General features: G+C 51.2%; 11 protein-coding genes across 11 annotated transcripts; 4 read left to right on the top strand and 7 right to left on the bottom strand.

The window, feature by feature from the left end:
* Positions 1-217: 217 nt before the first annotated feature.
* Positions 218-952, bottom strand: CMQ_2579 (uncharacterized protein; the record flags this gene model as incomplete). Its single annotated transcript, XM_014316657.1, has 1 exon — positions 218-952. One exon carries the CDS (start codon positions 950-952, stop codon positions 218-220), a length of 735 nt encoding a protein of 244 aa, XP_014172132.1.
* Positions 953-1,131: 179 nt separating this feature from the next.
* On the bottom strand, positions 1,132-1,695 carry CMQ_2753 (uncharacterized protein; the record flags this gene model as incomplete). The annotated part of the gene is made up of 1 exon (XM_014316831.1): positions 1,132-1,695. One exon carries the CDS (start codon positions 1,693-1,695, stop codon positions 1,132-1,134), a length of 564 nt encoding a protein of 187 aa, XP_014172306.1.
* Positions 1,696-2,050: 355 nt separating this feature from the next.
* CMQ_2602 (NAD-dependent epimerase) lies at positions 2,051-3,744 on the top strand (the record flags this gene model as incomplete). The annotated part of the gene is made up of 3 exons (XM_014316680.1): positions 2,051-2,724; positions 3,107-3,329; positions 3,424-3,744. The coding sequence occupies 3 exons, from the start codon at positions 2,051-2,053 to the stop codon at positions 3,742-3,744; spliced, it is 1,218 nt and encodes a 405-aa protein (XP_014172155.1).
* A 307-nt stretch (positions 3,745-4,051) lies between these two features.
* On the top strand, positions 4,052-5,759 carry CMQ_2977 (cytochrome p450 monooxygenase; the record flags this gene model as incomplete). Its single annotated transcript, XM_014317055.1, has 3 exons — positions 4,052-4,278; positions 4,341-5,485; positions 5,536-5,759. The coding sequence occupies 3 exons, from the start codon at positions 4,052-4,054 to the stop codon at positions 5,757-5,759; spliced, it is 1,596 nt and encodes a 531-aa protein (XP_014172530.1).
* Positions 5,760-5,960: 201 nt separating this feature from the next.
* CMQ_2715 (uncharacterized protein) lies at positions 5,961-6,456 on the bottom strand (the record flags this gene model as incomplete). Its single annotated transcript, XM_014316793.1, has 2 exons — positions 5,961-6,322; positions 6,369-6,456. The coding sequence occupies 2 exons, from the start codon at positions 6,454-6,456 to the stop codon at positions 5,961-5,963; spliced, it is 450 nt and encodes a 149-aa protein (XP_014172268.1).
* A 280-nt stretch (positions 6,457-6,736) lies between these two features.
* On the top strand, positions 6,737-8,300 carry CMQ_3261 (transferase; the record flags this gene model as incomplete). Its single annotated transcript, XM_014317339.1, has 3 exons — positions 6,737-7,658; positions 7,750-7,958; positions 8,019-8,300. 3 exons carry the CDS (start codon positions 6,737-6,739, stop codon positions 8,298-8,300), a joined length of 1,413 nt encoding a protein of 470 aa, XP_014172814.1.
* Positions 8,301-8,517: 217 nt separating this feature from the next.
* Positions 8,518-9,477, bottom strand: CMQ_2997 (methyltransferase type 11; the record flags this gene model as incomplete). Its single annotated transcript, XM_014317075.1, has 2 exons — positions 8,518-9,300; positions 9,382-9,477. The coding sequence occupies 2 exons, from the start codon at positions 9,475-9,477 to the stop codon at positions 8,518-8,520; spliced, it is 879 nt and encodes a 292-aa protein (XP_014172550.1).
* Positions 9,478-9,699: 222 nt separating this feature from the next.
* CMQ_2912 (toxin biosynthesis regulatory protein) lies at positions 9,700-11,617 on the bottom strand (the record flags this gene model as incomplete). The annotated part of the gene is made up of 4 exons (XM_014316990.1): positions 9,700-9,933; positions 10,202-10,438; positions 10,642-11,217; positions 11,339-11,617. 4 exons carry the CDS (start codon positions 11,615-11,617, stop codon positions 9,700-9,702), a joined length of 1,326 nt encoding a protein of 441 aa, XP_014172465.1.
* A 1,247-nt stretch (positions 11,618-12,864) lies between these two features.
* On the top strand, positions 12,865-14,439 carry CMQ_2714 (aflr; the record flags this gene model as incomplete). The annotated part of the gene is made up of 1 exon (XM_014316792.1): positions 12,865-14,439. One exon carries the CDS (start codon positions 12,865-12,867, stop codon positions 14,437-14,439), a length of 1,575 nt encoding a protein of 524 aa, XP_014172267.1.
* Positions 14,440-15,107: 668 nt separating this feature from the next.
* Positions 15,108-15,488, bottom strand: CMQ_2510 (uncharacterized protein; the record flags this gene model as incomplete). The annotated part of the gene is made up of 2 exons (XM_014316588.1): positions 15,108-15,120; positions 15,148-15,488. 2 exons carry the CDS (start codon positions 15,486-15,488, stop codon positions 15,108-15,110), a joined length of 354 nt encoding a protein of 117 aa, XP_014172063.1.
* Positions 15,489-16,312: 824 nt separating this feature from the next.
* CMQ_3169 (major facilitator superfamily transporter aflatoxin efflux) lies at positions 16,313-19,591 on the bottom strand (the record flags this gene model as incomplete). Its single annotated transcript, XM_014317247.1, has 7 exons — positions 16,313-17,174; positions 17,565-18,288; positions 18,340-18,520; positions 18,582-18,766; positions 18,820-18,916; positions 18,966-19,022; positions 19,082-19,591. The coding sequence occupies 7 exons, from the start codon at positions 19,589-19,591 to the stop codon at positions 16,313-16,315; spliced, it is 2,616 nt and encodes an 871-aa protein (XP_014172722.1).
* Positions 19,592-19,703: the final 112 nt, after the last annotated feature.

The raw sequence follows: 19,703 nt of genomic DNA, 5'->3' as shown, positions 1-19,703 counted from the left end.
GCTTCAAGTGCTGCGTCAGCTAATTTAGATTTGCCAAATGCGACAAATAATCAAAAATACTTGCTGGATGTACTAATACAGATACGCTCAATGTATGAATGCACTGAATGCGTAAGTTTACTAAATACGCTAGATATGTGAATGTATTGCCTTACAGTGCACCCTTTTTTTCTCTCCTTGTTTCTTCTTTTTTCTTTTTTAAGTCTCCCTGCTTACTCTACTTAGTATCCCGAACATTCTCCCACATCGCCGCAAACCCAGTCCCCCACACCCATTTCTTCTGTCCGTCAGCATACTGATAAGTTGTGTCGTAGCAAAGCTGGGCTAGTTTGAGCCACAGGTCGCCGTGCACAGGCAACCAGTCAAGGGTTTCGGCCAATTTTTCATATGGTGCTGTCGCTTCTTCTCCGTTGCGACACGCCCGCACAAACTTGGCCACGTGCCCGTCATCATGGTGCTGATTTACGGCTGCATACAGTGTCTGCCAGTTTGTGCCTCGTGAATTGACTGCGTCAGGTGCCGGCACATAGCCTACGAGGTGTTGTTCCAAATCAACCTCGGGGGCAGCTGACCCTGCATACCAAACCAGATCGAGACGGGCCTTGTATTCAATCAGTCGTGCCTTGTCTTCGATCTTGATCCACGACTGCTGGTTGAGAACACTCAGAGACAGAGAAGCCGTGACGTTGTGCAACAGAAAGAAGTCAATTTTGCGCTCTTTGTCGGGTAGCGGATGCACTCCGCCGCACGTCGCCGCCGCACAACTGATCATCTCGGCAATGGCACGGCCGACGGCCTCTTCGGTGGCAGGAACTTGGATCTGGGCGGCCAGGTGGATCATGTCCTCCATGCTGCGACCGAGCACGCCGTCACGCACCTTCCACGGCCCATCACTGAGAAGGGCGGCGGTACGGACTGCTTCGTTGGCCCGCAGCTCGCGGTAAATGTCCATGAGCGGCTTTGAGGCGACTTGTCTTTTTTTGACTAGTACCTCAGTACGTTGGAAGAAGACATCAATGTACATGGTATCATGACTTGCAGCCTGCCATAAGATAAGCTGATATTTCGAAAAGAACCGAAAAACGGCGCCTATGAGAAGGAAGGAGAGGTGGACGTACCTGAGCCAACCCTTCAGCCACAAGCCCTTGAAAGCTCAAACTCGACACCGAAACTCAAGTGGATCAGCGGGTGGTAGAGGCCTTCGAACATCTGCGCAAGCAAGAAGTCCGACTGCGGATTGCGGGCAAAAACGAAGTGATTGAAAACATCCTGCCACTGCCCTTGATTGGCCTCAAACTCCTTTTCAAAGAAGGCAAGAAAATTTGAGTACTCTTCGATTTCCTGCATGCGGTCGAGAAATTTGAATGGATCTTCCATCTCGCCGACGGCAATGGGATCAGGTGCTGTCTTGGGCCGCTGGATTGCCTCGCCATCGTCGTATGCGCGCCGCAGCTCCTTGACCGTACCGCCCATAGCCATAGTAGTCAGAATCGCGTGCGGAATGTGGTTGTGGCCCGCAATATCACGAAAATACATGTGGTGCTTGTCATGGTTCTGCTGCAGAAGGACCCCGACGATATCGTGGGAGCCGGGCTTGTCAGGCCCGGTATCCAGACGAGAAATACCTAGCCGTTCTCTCGGCAGGCGAAAGTTGTCCGGCTTGGTCGGGACGATACAGACTTCTTGAGTAGGCATTGAGAGTGGTGAGGGAGATTCACAAGTTCTGAAGACAAGGTAAGAAACTAGAAAAATGATTTGCTGTTCTGTTTTATTGCACCAAAATCATTCGATGCCGGTTCGCCCCTACATATTACATATACGAATAGTCTAGGACTTTCAGTGTTAAGCTATCTCCGCGACGGAAAAGAGGAAATGGAGCATCTGCCCGCAAAAGGCTGGTGCATATCAAAATTGGCCCGGGTTAGGAGCGAGAGCCGAAAACCCGAGCCTCATACTTTAAACCACCAACGTCCCGGTTCATACATTGGTTGTTCATCAGGCAGCATCCAGTACTTGCTTCTATACCCAATTACTCCTTACACCAGCAAATATGGAAACCCGCACGTATGCTGTGGTGGGTTCGACAGGAAACTGCGGCACAGCCTTGATCGAAAACCTGTGGAAACGGGACAATTCTATAATTCATGCCTACTGCCGCAACCGGGCCAAGCTACTTCAAAAGCTCCCTTTCACCCAGGGCAGCAAGCGCGTGGCCATATTCGAGGGCGGTATCGACGACGTCCCGCTGATGGTCCAATGCGTCACTGGCTGTCGGGCTATTTTTCTGGTGGTCTCAACCAACGACAATATCCCGGGCTGCAGTCTCGGCCAAGACACAGCCAAAAGTCTGATCACGGCCCTCTGTGATATCAAAGATGAAATCACCACCAACCCCAACCAGAACGGCAGCACCGGCACTCTTCTGCCCAAGATTGTTCTTTTGTCATCGTCGACACTGGATGACCATCTGTCGCGGCATTTGCCACCAACACTTCGCCGGCTGCTGGTTCGGGCTGCATCTCACGTCTACAATGACCTTGCCGAGACTGAGAAGCTGCTGCGGGCCGAGAAGGACTGGCTGACTAGTTTGTATGCCATGCCCGGTGCGCTGTCGGTCGACATCCAGCGGGACCACGCTATTAGCCTCACTGATCATGACGGGCCTCTGTCCTATCTAGACCTAGCTGCCGCCATGATCGAAGCCGTGGATGATGAGGCCGGGCAGTATGACCACAAGAAGTTCTCCGTGTTGAATACGAATGGGAAAGGAAAATTCCCTGCGGGGACTCCCATATGTCTGGTTTTGGGTCTATTGCGGCACTACTTTCCCTTCCTACGTCCTTATCTTCCAACAAACACAGGACCGTAATATGTATGAAATAGATATGTTTGACGAGTGATATTGTTTGCTCCATGATATCTGGTTCTGTGTTAGGCCTCGCTGCGGAAGATAACACAGTTTCAGCAAATGATGAGAGTCCTTACCTGGCGAAATAGCCCGACATTGTCGCGAGGGAGGGACATTTTATACAACGTAAATAGCCCATTATTGTCCCGGTAGTTTCCTCGATGCATAGAGCCATCATAATTACCAGAATTAATGAAGAGCAGTTACAATGGCCCAAACGTCTACGCGCGAGATCCAGGCTGCCACGCTACAGCGCTTCATCGAGGGCTGGGCCTCCTGGACTCCCGAGGGCTTCCTAGATTCCTGGTCCGACAACTGCACGCAGCAAAACCTGCCCTTTTGCCAGAACTCACCAGTCAAGACCCGCGAGACCGTCGTCCTCTTCTTTCCCATTCTCATGTCGATTTTGACTAACTTCAAGGTAAGACAGTAACCGAACGGGGAAAAAAGCAAAGAAAAAACAAAACACGGAGACACCATAAACAAGCAACAGATAACAAAACTAACTTCTACAGCTCAAAGTTCACAATATTGTACACGAATCGGAGACGGGCAAGGCGGCCATATACGCGCAAACGACGGCCGACTCGCCGTGGGGCCCTTACCAGAACGAGTATGCACTCTTTTTGTGGTTTGACAAGACTGGCGAAAAGGTCCAAAACATCGAGGAGCTCTTTGACACTATCGTGATGGACACATTTCTACCCAAGATTCAGGCGTGTACGAATGAGATTATGGCCAAGAAGAAGAGGGCAGCTGCCAGTGGCACCAATCCAGCTGTGGCCACTGAAACGGCCGTGGTAAACAGCACTGTAGGAGAGCTGCCGCCAACATAGAAATTAGAATGGGCCTTGCACATAGCTCATAGAGGAATTATCCGTCACAGTATCCCCCGGGTGAAGTTCTCTATATGGCGTCATATTGGATGTTTGGTCCGTTCTGGTGTACCCCCGAAGTGGGTACCGGAACATTTCCCAATACATCCTGTCGAACTAACCGTTGGCTTTGAACCGGACCAGCGATAGGACATAATACAGCAGCATATGAAGCACCTTATAGAGCTTCGTCATGTTTCGCTGTTTCATGCTTCCACGAATTCTCTGTCCTCAATGTCCAGTCTCTTTTTTTTTCAACTCAACAACCATGAATTACACCATCATTGCCACGTATGAGACGATACACCAAGCAGTGGATCTGGTGGCGATCCCGTCCCAATCGTCTCTTTTGGTCGTGATCGGCTTCTTGACGGCGGGCTTTGCAACCTTTCTGGGCTATCTAGCCAAGAAGCCGCCTGTGAACTACAAGTCGCCGGCCTTCATGGGAGACATGGTGCCAGTTTTGGGGGCTGTTGGGTTTACTCTTCGGCCATGGTAAGCTTGCACCCCTACCATAGCCTTTCTATACTCTGTTGATTTTGCTTACCGATTTCCAGGCGTTTCTGGGAGGCTACGTCGGAACTCGCCAAGAAGTCCACGGGCAACTTCAGCTTTTGGGTGGGCAAGCGTCATCTGGTCGGCCTCACCAGCTCGGCCTCACGCAAGCTTTTCTACGAGCACCCCAACCTCGATCTTGTCAGCGGCGGCATGCTGCTGCCATGGGGCGCCCACTTCTGGCCGCCTGTGCACGACATTTTTCGAGCCGGCTACGCCCGCGGCATCAACAACACGTACTTTTTGCGGCGTCTCGTCGATGCGCAGACGTCGCGCCACATAAACAGTTGCCTGCCACAGCTGCAGAAGGATGTGGTCCGCGGCCTAGGCGAGCTCGTGGAGTGCAGCAAGTCGCGTTGTGTCATCAGTCCGCCCGACCTGTGGCGCATCATCTTTGACCAGAACAACCGCCTCCTGGTGACCGAGCAGATCGTCGACGACGCCAAGCTGCGCCGCTTTGTCCACGCCCAGGGCGACACGTTGCTTCACACAAACAGCCCCTTTAATGTGCAGCTTCCTTGGTTGCCCTCGCCGTCTTGGGCTCGCCGCCGTCTCGCTCGGTACCGCCTCGAGTCGCTGGGTGTCCAGCTGATCCAACAGCGCCAGCAGCACGGCACATCGGAGCGCTATGGTGACAGGGATGTGCTACAGTCGCTTGTGGACCACGGCGACCGTCGCGACTGGATCATTGAGTACTTTACGAGCGCCATATTCATCGCTAGCACCAACGCCGGCGTCATTGCCAGTCAGGTACTCAACATCATGGCCATGTATCCCGAATGGCAGGAGCGCGTGTTTGCTGAGGTGCAGGCTGTGGCTGGGGCGCACTCTCTGGACAAAACAGTGCCACTGGTGGAACGTCTGAACGCGGTGCCCCTCGAGGGCTGGGAGTCGGGCTTCCCCGTCATGTATCGGGTCTTGAAAGAGTGCATGCGCATGTGGGTGTCGTTCAATGCGTCGCGTTTTAACACCTCAAGTGACCCCATCTTCATCCCAGGCTCCGACGAAGTCATTCCGGGCAACACATTTGTCATCTACAACACAACCGAATGCAACTTCAACCCAGACCTGTACCCGAACCCGACCAAGTTCGACCCAGACCGCTATATGGAAGGTCGCAAGAAGTTTGAAAAGGAGCAGTATGGGTGTAAGTCTCGTTTCAATCTTAATTTTTTTTTTACAGATTCTAACCTTCAGATCTCGGATGGGGCCAGGGCAAGCACCCTTGCGCAGGCAAGCGCTGGGGCAAGTTACAGCAGACACTGGATTTAGCGTATGTCTTGGCCATGTACAAGCTCAAAAGTTGTGACAAAGACGGCAACATTGACGTCCAATCCATGCACCGGAAAGAATTGGACTCCCGGGATCCGTTTGTGCTGCCTCCTTCCTATGTCAAGCTGGAGCCGAGAGAAAAGGTTTAGCGGATAGTATGAAATTTAGGATGTGCCGCATTGAGGACGGTTTTCAATCATGATTTAGAATGTAGAGAAATTATTTTGTTGTCTTGTATTGTAAGTGCTTGATGGCTTGCCTATGATGAACGTCTGATTGCGTACAAGTCGTCACTCGTGTCCTTCGCAGGTGACGTTTAGATTGCCTATGGACATGTCCCAACAAGCCAATCAATAGTAGTAGTCCACAGAACCTCCTGGCACAAGCTTTCCCTCCTTGTTCAATTCTGCCAGCTTTGCCTTGGCCCGCGCGCATAATGTCCGAACCAGCTCCGGTCCAATGGGCGGCGCAGGAATGCTCCGATCCACACGCAGCCAGGGCAGCAGCTTCTTGTCATTTTCACCACTGGCATCACCTGTCAGCTGGCGATAGGTGTTGATGTCGCGGTCATGGTAGGCGGCCACAAACACAATGACCTTGGGCGGGTTGCTCCAGTCGCCGGTGCCGTGCGGGTTTCGCGGGCTGGGAATCTCACCGCGTGAGAGAATTGGGATTTCCCGCCGGGCATCGTTGATAAAGGTAAAGTGGACAACTATTCGGTTAGGGTCTATTTTTACCGACAGCGGCAAACCACATACCATCCAGCTCGGGCCTCATGTCTCCGATTGCTTCCTCGGCCACAAGCTCGGATTTACCAGCCAGTATAATGGGAATAGCGCCTGTCATGATGCTTGAGTATTTTCTGGGAGGAATACGGAGTATCGTAGCGCAATCTGCAATGCCTGGAGCTGTGTATCATATGGACATTCATAAAGACAAGGGATAAGTCCCGACCGGAGTTGCGCCTCGGTGCATTGACCTCGGGGGATTATCTCAATTCCGTGCAGTCATTGTGCAGCGGCACTGCGAGGCTTTTGAACAACCAGATACTATGTATCTTCCTGACTTTTTAGTGGCTCTTCGATCGTAGTTCGTCTAACAACATCGCCAAACTCACCCAACCATCATGCCACAAAAAAAAGTCTACCAAATACGGCCGTCGGGCTGGCAGAACCCCAAGGAGGAATGGAGGCGCATGTCGCCTGTCGATTACGGGACATACTGGTGGATGAACTGGATTTGCATCTTTCAGGTCCATAACGATGCAGACAAGCCGGAATTCCTGATCAACTTCAAGGCCGGCCTTGAAGCCACACTGGGACAGTGCCGCCATGCTGCTGGCACATTTGAGCGCAATAAATTCGGCGACTTTTCGATTGTGACGCGGCCCAATAGCACGGCCACCTTTGTCGAGCTGTGGCTGGATAGGCCAAACGACACGGAAACCTGTATCCCCTTCAAGGAATGGAAAGAGCATCACAACTTTGCCAGCGAATCCCTTATGTCCAACCCTAGCAGCCTCGTGGTCTTTCCGAGCTCCTCACCAGCTTCGCCAGATATCCCCGGTAGCCCTCAACCGACGATGGCCTTCCAGCTGACTTTCATCAGGGGCGGTGCGATTTTTGGTCTCAGCAGTCACCACTGGTTCATGGACGCACTGGGTTGTGGTAGTTTTATCAATCAGCTAGCGGCTAACTGCGCGGCTGTGGCCTACAAGACAGTCCCGCCTGCCTTCGACGAGAATCTCATGGACCGCTCGCGCTTTATCGGCCCATCGCTGCCTGAAAATGACCTCGTGGACGTGTCGCCACCGCCTGCTCTCCACACAAAACGACTTCCCTACGCCTATCTCCTGTTTCGGCTGCCGCACAGCAAGGCGGCCGAGCTCAAGATGTTGGCAACACCTACTGACGGCAGCCGGATTTCGACTTACGATGCCGTTGTGGCCTACCTCTGGCGCATCAATTCTAAGAACCGGGCATCTATCTACAAGCCGACGCTGTGGTCGAAAGCTATATTTGGGGAGCCGGTGAATATGAGGAATAAGAGTGTGTATTTCGGTTATCTCCCGTATCAAGTTTCATTATTGTAATGTCCTGTTTCTTTCTAACAAACCAATCACTCCACCCTTGCCTAAAGACTACCAAGGTATCATGGCATGCGGTTCCTTGTCTCTCTTCCAAAAGAAGCCACTGAAGCTGTCGGAAGTCATCTCCAAGGCGCCTCTGCCCAAGGTGGCCTCCTTCATCCGGACCATCACTGACAGCGTCGATGCCAAAACACTCGAGAAGCACATTGTTAAGAACAGACGTGCACGCGATAAGGTCAAACTTCACAAAACTTTGGACGTGGGTCTTTCTCGGTTTCTGTCTTTCGTCCCGGATTTCCTTGTCTTTGCTAACAAACAGTGGCTCCCTCCCATGTCTCTCGTTTTGACCGACTGGCGCGGCGTTGGCGTGTGTGGCCGGGACTTCGGCGTCGGTCGCTGTGTGGCATTGCGTGCGCCTTCTGACGATGTCGTGGCCAACCTTGTAATTTTGTATCCGCTGCGCCAGGTTGAAGATAGCCCCGACCACGGCTGGGAGATAGTGCTGCCGTTTGAAGAGGCGCATGTCTACTCGCTGCTTTCGGACCCCGACCTCAAGCGCTTTTTCACTTTCTGCGGCTACGAGGCACATGCTGCCGAGTAACCCGCTGACGAGAGAAAGAGTAGCCCCAAGGCGAAACTGGAGGAGCATTCCATGCGCGTCAAAACATGGGTTTTTCTAAATTTGGTGTGAAGGGTCGTGATCAGTTTTTTAGTTATGTTTACTTTTTCATCATTGCTCTACTATTGGAAAATATCTAATCAAAATGCACCATTTAATTTAAAAATACATATAGTTACAATGCACCGTTCCAGTTTATCTAGTCTGAATGCCGAGTGGCCAATATGATCTTGACCGGAAATGTACCACGTACTTTCTTGTCGCCAACCAGTCTGTCCAGTTCCGCATACAGGTCCACAAAAGCACCAGGAAACTTAGAGACAAATGGAAATGATGCGAAGTGTTCCTTGATACCGACCAAATCCGTCTCGAAGTCCCAGTCTTTGTCCTTGGCAAAACGTTCAACGTCATCGGGTCCCGTGTAATCTAACTCTTTAACGGAGTATGTTTCCTCCGGTGGCAGCATGCCCTGGATGCCACGCTCTCCGTGATCGCCCATATTGAAATGTAGTCGCTGCGCACCAGCCTCGAACAATCTACTCGACAGCGGTGCCACGTTGTATTTACCTTGGGTTCGAGCCATGACGCGCTTGGTGTGCTCTGGCTGGTCAGCTCCACGCAGCAGCTCTCGCCCGCCCGTCTGGCTGATTTCCCCCCATAGGGCTTGTACCTCATCATCGTCAAAGTTGGCCGGACCAAATAGGGCGGCGGCAAAGGTGCCTCCGGGCCGCAGCTGGCGGGCGAGGACGGCCATGGCGGTATCTTGGGGCTCGGCAAAGTGCATGACGTTTGTGGCAAAGATCAGGTCAACCGATCCAGGGGGGATATCGTAAGCTGACTCGAGACTGGCGACACGAAAGCTGTAGCCTGGGGACGGGGGGCGTGATTCCGGGGCTTCGGCGAGAAGACGAGCCCGGGCCAACTTGATATTTTCAGGAACAATATCAGATACAATGATATGGTCGAACTGGGTACGCAGACGCTGAGAATATGGACCGACACCAGCGCCAACATCGTGGACAACCCCAGAAGAGCCACCCTTGCCGCGATGTTAATCAAATACGCGCGTGAAGAAGGTGTCTGGGACCTTGGGACGGCCTCGGAGGTATGTGGACCAAAAGAGGTCGTCCTGACCGAAAATTGTACCGTCCGAGTTCATTGAGATGGACGATGGATGATGGAGATTGGAGAGTGATGGGTGAGAAAGGGGTAGCCAAAATTCTGATATTCATAAAGATCGCAAGCTACGTTAAATGTTGACAACTACAACAGCCCAATCAACCATGCAAAGGCCCGACACTAAATAACTAACAAACGTACACAAACGAATACACAAATCATTGAGACCTTACGACGGCTAACACACCATTCCAATGCCTTCTCACCCGTGGTACTTGTGTTTTAGCACCAAGGCCAACACAAGCCCGTCATGCGACCGCAGCTCACTGGCCACCACCAGCTTGCCATCGTTGTCTGTGACCGACTCCACAATATCGAGCAGCTCGGCCATTTCCATCTCGCCCTCATTGGCTAGCTGCAGCATGCTTAAATCGCGCACTCGTACTGCTGCCTCCAGCCCCCAGTGACCGTCTAGGCTGCCGGGCGCGGGTAGCAGCTGTGCCGTAAGCACGAGCATGATTCCACCACCAATCCGCAGTGGTGCGAGGGAATTACAAAGTCATACAAGTAAAGTCATACAAGTAATAGTATACCTTTAGCAATAAGTGTAGCTATTTTATTTAATTACCCATTATTCCAAATATTACCTTATGATATTGCAGTTTTAAATAATAGTATTAACTATTTAAATAAGATCTTCGCCCCACCCAAAGGGAAGATTTGACCGACTCGCAGCAACCCTTGGAGCTGTGATAATGGCTTACGGAGATGGCTGACGATGATGGCGGAAGATGCAGGATGTAGACAGTCGCAGTGGTGACGGGCTGCAGCGAGCCAACTTGGCGCAAAGTGACCTTTGTCCGGGTGTCGGCGTTGCTCTCGGTTGCGTTGCTATTTTGATCGCTGTCCCTGTTTTTGCCGTTTATATGGTGCAGCTCGTCCCCACTGCTTCTTTCCTGAATGCAGGCCAACGTATTGCGGTCGGTGACTTGCACCAGCACCTGCAGATTGGCGAAAGTCCTTGCAAGTTTGTGGGCCAATGACGTAGATTGGGCCCCGACCTAAAAGCAGTTAGTCTCGCTGTGATTGGGAGTGAAGCGACTGCTGTGAGAGGGAAGACAACAACAAGAAACCCCAGTAATAGCGCAAGGAGAAGGATGAGGGGAAGTGAAGCGAGAATTGGTTGCAAATCGGTTGGCCTTACCTCCACTATGCAGGTATTGCCTAAGCTCGGCCACTGAAGACGCAGGAAAGCATTGATGAGCTCATCTTCGGAATGCAGATGTGCTGCGTGCGTAAGATAAGCAGTCCATTGTCGTGCGAGCTTGGATGGCTCCTGGAGTGCAGCATGAAAAGATTGCATGGGCCTGAGAGCAATGTCATAGGCTGTCTGGCCAGCTGGGTGGTGTTCGCTGTGGCTCCGCGAACGGGGTTGCTTTGTGCTCATGCCTCCATCCGTGTCAATCGAGGCCATGGCCAGACGCGTGGCTGTGTTCATGTGTAGAGCAGCTGGGGCAACCGTGTTGGCAATGAAATTCGTCGCGTCGCAGAGAGGCTGGCGGGCCAGGAATTGTCCCGAGAGCTCTGTATGTGATACGCAATTCGGCTGTACCTCACGCAGAAACCGGCAGCCCGCCGTCAAACGGATCACCCGGCGCAACTGGTCCTCGGGTACCCCCGCTAGATCGGCCAAATCGCTGATAGGCAAGCTTCCCTCTCGCGGGATGCAGGCCAGAATCTGAAAGTCGCTAAGCCATTTCAGGCAGGCCAATATCTGCACCTGCACATACCAAAGATGTAGGAGTGTCAACCCGTGTCGCTAAAAGCGCCAGAAAGCTTATCGGGGGTTGTATTCGTGCGAATACGTGGTACCCAAAGGAAACGTGCAGATGGGATCTGACCTGGATGGTGAGACGGCTCAGGAACTCGTCTGGACCGTCTAGCAGTGCCCGGATGCCCTCCAAGCCGGCAAGGATGTCAGCTTTGGCCTTTGCAATATTCGCTTTTGTCTCCGATAGTATGTCGCCCGTAGCCTCGGAGGAGAACGCCTCTTGCGAGTGCAGATTATAGCCTAGCACCCGAACAGCTGCTGCCAGCTTGTCGCTCTGCGTCTGCAGCTCATCCAGCGTGTGGGCGTTCATGGTTATATCGTCACGCTCTTGTCGGGTGCCAGATGCCATCTTGATTTCCTCTCTACCGGTGGAGCTTGTCCAAGAACTCAGACTAAGTTAGCCATACATATTCTTTCGCCAAGAGCAATGTGCTATCCCATATATACATGCGGAATTTCATGCTGGGGCCCCTGATAGAATCGGCGTCTATCACTTTGATTGAAAGTTGCGAGCTAGGGTACAAACTTGTGTTTCAAACCTTGGATCCTACCCAAAGTGGCTTATGATACACGTACTCTGTATGGAGTACACACATGTTAAATGTCACATACCAGCACTGTTGATAGTGCCTCCCACCACCACGCTAATAAAATGTAGTCCTTATGATCGGCAGGTAGTTAAGCTCCCACCCCTTGGAAGTACTAAGCTTCAACAATACACACATGCTTACTGGATATCCATCATTTTATAGTACTTTTGCCAAGGCCACGCGTAGAATAGCCTAGTACTTTCGACAGGTGTGCAACCTCGTTTGTTATTTAGCATGGTATTTTTAAATTGAAACAGCCCATGCAAATAAAGAAAACGTTAGATAAGCTTAGCCAACATAACCAGGTAAAATGTTATGATACCTAAAAATATGGGACAGAGGATGCCAATAACAGGACGAATCAAGCTACTTTATTTTACGAGATGTATATTTCTCGAGAATATATATATATTCACGGATATATCGGTCTACACTGGAAATTGTCTGTTATGATATCCCCCTCGTCCACTAGCCTTGTACTTTGCACTTTTTTCTACCCCCCCAAAGAGCCAATGAGTGCGTGGGAGCAGGCATCAACAGGAGTATTGCGATGTCTTCGTCAGTAACTGACAAAATCCGAGATTCGTGCAATGCTTGTGCCCGTTTTAGGATCAAGTGCCCCAGGGAGCGACCAGCATGTTCACGATGCGAGAGTCGCGGCATAACCTGCTGCTACGCATATACAAAGAGGCCAGGCAGAAAACTTTTGAACGGGAACAAAAACGTAAATATCAATGGTAACAAAGATACCGCCGTTGGAAATAGCAGCAGAGCCACAAAATCAATATCCAGCTTCGACGACAGTATCACTGTTGATTCTGCACGGACGCCTCGAAGTGCCAGAATTAGTGATAGAAGCGAGGGAGTTAATGCGCCAGCGTGCAGCAGCCACGATATCACCGACATTCGTGAGGACAAAGATAGCGACGATGCAGCGTCCGCTTCAACCAGTGTCTTCGAGCAGCCAGAATGCCAACTGATGACACATAGCCCCCGACCACCAGAAATGCAGACGTCGCCACATAACCAGGGAAGTCTCGACCCTGACGGCGTTGTCGTGCAGTTTGAGGACATGCTCTGGCCAACGGCAGAAACCCCTATGTTCATTGCTACCACAGCTGGCAGCGCTACCCATGCAAGCACCCGACGCAGAGGGAGCTTGGCGGCTACAAGGGGAATCAACAGCTTCCATAGTATTAACAGCAACAACAGCAACAACAGCAACGCAACCACCAGCGCCAATATCAACGATGGATTTGGTCCCCAGCATCGCCCTGAGAACACTGCCAACCAATACACAGGTGTCATGGCTTCATCACATAGTCTTTTCAGCACCACTGACGACGTTATGCACAATAGCGGTGCCATGACCCTATTCCCGGGTTTCAACGAGTCGAGCGTGTTCGCCGACATCGAAGCATTTGACCCAAAACTGGACGCATTCTCGGAGTTGGTCATGGACTTGTCATCTTTGACCGCCCTGCAGCCTCCATCCGAAAGTACCAGCAACACTGGCAATATTGCAACTATACCAGGTGACGTGGCGTCTCTTCTAATTCCCGACATACAGGCGACATCTTCAAACTCCGACAGAATGCAGACAACCATAAACGAACCAACAGGTTGCCTTGCGACCAGCTCCCTGTCCTCTTTATTCTCATACACTGCCTCATCTAGGACCCCCCCTTGGTCGCTAGTACCATTGCATCCGTCGTCCGCGACAACACCCTCTTCCATGTTTACGTCTTCGTCTTCGTCGGCAAAATGGCCGTGTGTGCGCGAGACGGCCGGTAGCAATGACAACGGCACCAGTTCTGGCGGCACGGTTGCCTCAGGCCTGTACGACAAAAGTCTGGCACGAGCTGTCGATCTTCTCAGATCGCTCTGTATCTCGGATCTGGTAGTTGACAGTGCCAGTGCTCCTACGCAAGGGGGCGACGCACCAACTAGATACATCATTCAAGAGAACCATAGGACCATCGATGCCATTGGCTCCATTTTGTCATCGTCGTGTGTTGAGGATGGCTTCTCGCTGGCCGTCTTGGCCATGGTGGTGCTCAAGATCTTCGAGCGATATGACGCCGTGGCGCGCATGTCGTCGGCAGAAGCCACTAGTAACACGGGTATGTCGAGTGGACCTGTACACACCCGAACTCGATCGATGGGTGGTATACAGAGCGCACACAGCGTCATTCAATCTCCCCTTGGGGGTACAAATGCCGATCCTTCATCTTATAAGCGCCACCAGCACCATCACAAGCACTGCTACGATACTATCACAGCCAAGCTGGTGTTGGGCGAGCTGCACCGCATGCAGCGCTTGATCAACGAGCTTTCGCACGAATTTCACAAGTATCAAGAAGACGGCGGACTGCAGGTTGAATGGAGCGGTGCCAATGGCGGAGGCGGCCTAGGACCAAGAGGCAGTAGCGACGAAGCAAAGTCCGGCACCGACACGGGTACATGGAGTCCACAGCGGCAGCTGGTGGCTTTAGAGACGCTTGCGCAGCTGGAGCGGGACATGCGACGGTGTCTAAAGACGCTCTCGGCAGGGATTATAAACTATCTGCGGCGGCGGTGACCTATGGGTTTTCATGGCTACTTTGAGGGACGTTAACACTGACGTTAATTTAAGTCAGGGTTAGAAATATTACAGATACACATAGGAGTATCTACTCCATCTGCACGGGGTCCTCCGCATCTACAAAACTGCTTACAAACCAAATCGTGACCGTCTGCACCGCTTCCGCTTTCATATGCATATTCTTACCTATGTTATGGGTAAGCCCTGTGTGGTCAATTTGCAAATACATACATAGTTCAAAGATTGAATAAAGGCATTTGTTACTACAAATTGGTCACAAAGCTTTCAGCTCAAGAAAGCGTTAAAATAAATTTATGATAAAAAAGGTTATAAATAAGAGTATATGGTATAAATCATGCTAAGTTATAGCTTCATATAGGATAAATACTAAATTTGAGTAAGGCCTTGGATTTTATAATTAGTTTTAACGTGTATTGTAACAAGATCACAGCATATTTTTTGATTTGATTCAGCGTATATATCTTTTTCAAAGAATAAGGTAACCTAATCCTGCCCAAAAAATAGTTCCAGCAACTAGCAGCAGTGTCGTCTTTTCCCAGCCACCTACTATACGTTTCGGAGCCTCGAAGCTTACGGAAAACCCATCGACTACCTTTCCATCCCGGACAAACTCCTCGGCCCAGCCAATAGTCATCCTAGTCCAGTTAGGCACAAACGCTAAGAAACGACTGTTCGCTCACATACAAGCTCTTCCGAGTGTCGGCAAAGTTGCCATGATCGCGGGCCAATTTTTCCTTATACCAAGGATCTTGCTTCATGCGCTTGTAGTCGTCGACAGACCGGAAGACAACCTGGCTAAAGCAATCGACATCCGAGGTGTTGACCATTTGGGGGTCAATCAGCTGCTCCACAAGCTTTCGCGTGGCAGTGCTGTTATGGATCTGTGTCCAGCGCTGAATGCCGTACTTGACCATAAGGTCCTTTGTCATAGGGGCCGACACGTTTATCATGTGGTTGTGGTAGTTATCTTCGCTCATCCCTGGCTTGCGGTAGCCCAGGATGGTTAGACAAAAATAGCGCGGCATTGTTGGGATGTTGGCATGTACAGGATGGCCTGAAATAAACAGGATGCAGCGTTGCTGGGTGGTGGATTATGGACAACCATGGAAAAGCAAACGGAATCGCCAGTTCCACAGACGCTCCCACTGTCGGTGTTCAGCACACCGACACTGGCAGTTGTGTCTGGATCAATTCTTTCTGGTAAGGTTGTTCGCATGCTTTTCCACTGTCATACAATGCTCATAATCTTTAGGTGCCATGATTAGCCTTTCGGCATTCACTATTCCCGTGTTGCTCAAAACCAACGTGAATAACCCGCTCCATACCGTCCGCCAATGGTCCGTTCTTTACTCTTACGGGCACACCTACTTACCGAGTCTTGCTGTTGTCACGTGCGGACTTCATTTCCTTTCTAGCGTTAATGGCCCGACCAAGGACAAAGCCCGAAAGCACCTGCTAGCCACCGCATTAACCATCAGCATTGTCCCTTTTACTTGGTGTATCAGGGCACCCACCAACAACATCTTATTCGCGATCGTGAAAGCTGGCACAGATGTGGAGGCGGCCCGGGTGTATGAGTTAGCCATGCGGTGGGCCTGGCTACATCTGGTTCGGTCTCTGTTCCCGTTCTTCGGGGTGTTTGTGGGGCTAAAAGCACTTCTAGGGTAGTGCGGGGTAGTTAAAAGAAGACGAATTTCTAGCACATGCGGAGTAGGAAATCCGCTATGCCCGTTGTATCTTAATTTAGTTCACCGGGTACGGAGATTTGCTTTTATGTATTATTTCAAATCAAAAGTAACCCCTATATTCCGATCTTGTGGCATAGCACCGCGAAGTTTGTCGTGGATGATTAGGTAGTTTCATTGGTTTCCCGCAGAATCAACCCGACTTTCAACACGTCCGACTCTGGCGTTAGCTGATCCTGCAGAGCCAGCAGCTCATCGACGTCCCATTGTGCCCACACAAACCGCCCGTGCAAGAACCCACTCTCGGACCCTGCTAGCCACAGCGCAAAATGCGCCGGCAGATCGATATCCTCCCAGTGCTTGGCATCCTTGCTGAAGATCCCGCCGAGTACTTTCTCCGTGCCCGGTGTCCAGATGGTCCCTGGGTGAAAGGAAATTATCTTGGTGTTGCCATCGTCCTTTCTTTCGGCCGCAAAGTGCTGCATGACCTGTGTTGCTGCTGCCTTGCTGGGCCCGTAGCCGATGCGATAACCCGAAAGCTGTAAGGCGACGGACGACACGTGCAGCACCGTCTTGCGTATGGGTGTGGGCTGCGACAGGTAGGCCTTGGTCAGCGCAAAAGGACCGATGATGTTGGTATCAAAGGCCTCTTGCACTTCGTCCACAGTGATATCGGTGCCAGCTGCCCGGCGGTGGGCGACGGCTGCATTCAGCACTAGAACGTCGACAGTCCCTAGCTCCTGTAAGATGGCAACGACACAGGCTGTATCAGTGATTGAAACAGCATATATCAGAATCTGCGTGGCGGGAAAAGCCATATCCAGTTCGCGTTTGGCTATTGCCTGGGCGTCTGCCGAGCGGGACAGAATAGCAATGCGTGCAACGCCCGTACCAGCAAATGCTTTAGAGATGCTATAGCCCACACCACTGGCACCGCCGGTGATTAAAATGGTTTTGCCGTGGTCCTCAAATCCATGGTGATTGGCTATGCGGCCGTACGACGATGTGTGGTAGGTCTTGGTGAGTCTGGGAAGGGATTGGAAGAATGACATTTTGTGCGTTCGTTGTAGATAATAGATTGATTCGATATGGTACTGTGAAAGAGCATGTCGTCCCTGATGTCAATATATACTATTTGTGTCGGCAAAATAAACGACCGATCGGGATCTGTCATTAACAAAGAAAAAGAACACCCGGATAACAGAGCACAAGCGAGTTTAAACTTGGTCTCAAATCCCTGGTGCGATTTATGCCTTGCAATTTCTGGCTCGACACTAAGAGAAGAGAGCAGTGGCGTACTATTCATCAAGCCACCAGCGGATATATAATACCTTTCTTATATACACATAATAAACCCAGTAAAATTATGTTCAAGCCCTGTCCCCTACTTTCCATGATGCCGATTATACCGCACACTTTCTTTCTTCCTTATATCTTCCTGCCTCGGCCGATTCCTCGGCTGCTTCATTCGCTTTCGCGTCCTTCTCTTCGGTCTTCTTTGCCCATGGTGCAGCCACGCTCTTCCATTCCAGGGCGCAGGCACCAGGGACACAAACACACGACAGGGCCATTCCGATCTGAAAAACTACACGCAGCGAGTCGTTGTAGGCGACAAGTCCGGCCTCCTGTAGGTTGGCCGGCAGGTTGTTCAACAGCGTGGTTGCACCACTCTCATATATGAGACTCGGGTCAATAGGGCCTCCCGTCAACTTGGACAGTCGGCTAACGAGCTGGGTGGCAAGCACGTTTTCACCTACTGACACAAAGACAGACGCCATAAGAAGGCCGCCAAAGAGAGCAGTGGCGAAACCTGTGGGGGCATCTTTCTTAGGCAAGACCGCCTGGATGGCGAGATTAGGAATCTGGTAGACAAACCCGACGCCAATGCCGTTGACAATCTGGTAGCCGATCCATTTCGACATCGGTGTGTCGACAGTCCAGGTAGAGATGAGACCGCCGCCGATGGAAGAGAGGACGGCACCGAGGATAGCAAATGGCACATAGTACCCTATTTTACTGGTCAGGATACCTCCAAGAATCAGGCCGACAATGGATGAGGCCATGAGCGGAATAGTGCGGATTCCAGACTGCACGGATGAAACGTGCGTGATGGCCTGGAACCAGTTGGGAATGAAATAGACTTTGGCTTGTTAGTAGGAGTGACGTCCGGAGTGAACACTGAAGTACATACTGAAGACAAAGTTAGAGCAGCTGAAAAATACAAACAGGAACCAAGCCGCGACGACGCTCCTGTTGCGGAATAGATACAGGGGAATGGTGGCGGTGTCTGGGCAGAACACTTGGATGAGGCCAAAGCCGATCAGGCAGAAAATGCCAATGATGAGAAGAGCAATAACGCGACCATTGTTCCACTATATGCAACTAAGTTAGTACGCATCGACAAGGCACCGGTTGCAGAGGCAAACAACGCACAGCATATGTCTGGCCGCCCCACTGGAGAGCCAGCAGGATGCAGATGGCTCCAGAAGCCACCAAAATGGTCCCGGGGAAATCCAGCTGCCGCATCTTCCACTTCAGGGGTTTGTTTTTCAATTGACGTTGCTGGGGAATTTCGAGGAAAAGAAGAATGACAATCATGGCGGCACCACCAATTGGCACTATTCGACGAGTTAGCAGATGACTATCAGTAGTGCATATATTCGGGCCTCACGGTTCACATAGAAACACCAGCGCCATGTGACGCGTGATGTAAATGCTCCTCCGATCAGGGGACCTCCAATTTGTGCGACAACCTGCATCATACCCATCTAAGATTGTTAGTATATTACATTTCTAAAACAAGTCTTGGTTGCTCACTGCCGCAAAGAGCTTTGGCTTGTGGTGCAGAGGCACCACGTGAATCATAGACGTCATCTGTATTGTCAGTGTATGCCAATCGAGAAAAGAAAAACCAAATCATAGGAAAAACGAACCGCCCCAGCAAAAATACCAGCGGCACCGATGCCCGCGATGGCCCGGCCGATGATAAAGGCAATTGACTTGGGTGCCGAACCGCAGATAGCCGAGCCCACCTCAAATGTAAGGACACTGAGGAAGAGGGTGTACTTGACGGAGAAAAAGGTAAAGACCTTGCCAAAGAGCATCTGCACGGCACAGCACGATAGCATGTAGGCGCTACCGTACCAGCCGTAATCGTTGAGGGCGTGAAACTCGTTAGTGATTTGGGGGATGGCTGTTGAGACAATGGTACGGTCTAGAGCCACGAGAAACATGCTCATGAGAATGCCCATCACCACGAGGAGAACCTTCCAGCCAGACATCGTTTCCGTCAGAGCTTTAGTGTCTTCATCCGCATCCTGAGGGTTGCTTGTCTTGGATCTTGAGATACAGGTTTCAAAGTCAGTTCCAGCAGCAGTGGCTGCAAGTTCGGATGGTGCAGCCGTTGCATGTTGTACGTTTCCCGGCAGATAATTGGAAGTCATGCTTTGGGTGGAAGTCAAATTCGCTAATGTATAAGGGAGTTGGACGCAGTATATTAACCAGCAAAGACCGGGAAAGCAGAAAGAAGGAAGTATGTGCCAGGCTTTTATTTTT

Source organism: Grosmannia clavigera, assembly GCF_000143105.1.
Source record: "Grosmannia clavigera kw1407 unplaced genomic scaffold GCSC_144, whole genome shotgun sequence".
Lineage (NCBI taxonomy): Eukaryota > Fungi > Ascomycota > Sordariomycetes > Ophiostomatales > Ophiostomataceae > Leptographium > Leptographium clavigerum.
This window is presented reverse-complemented; position numbering and strand designations above follow the sequence as displayed.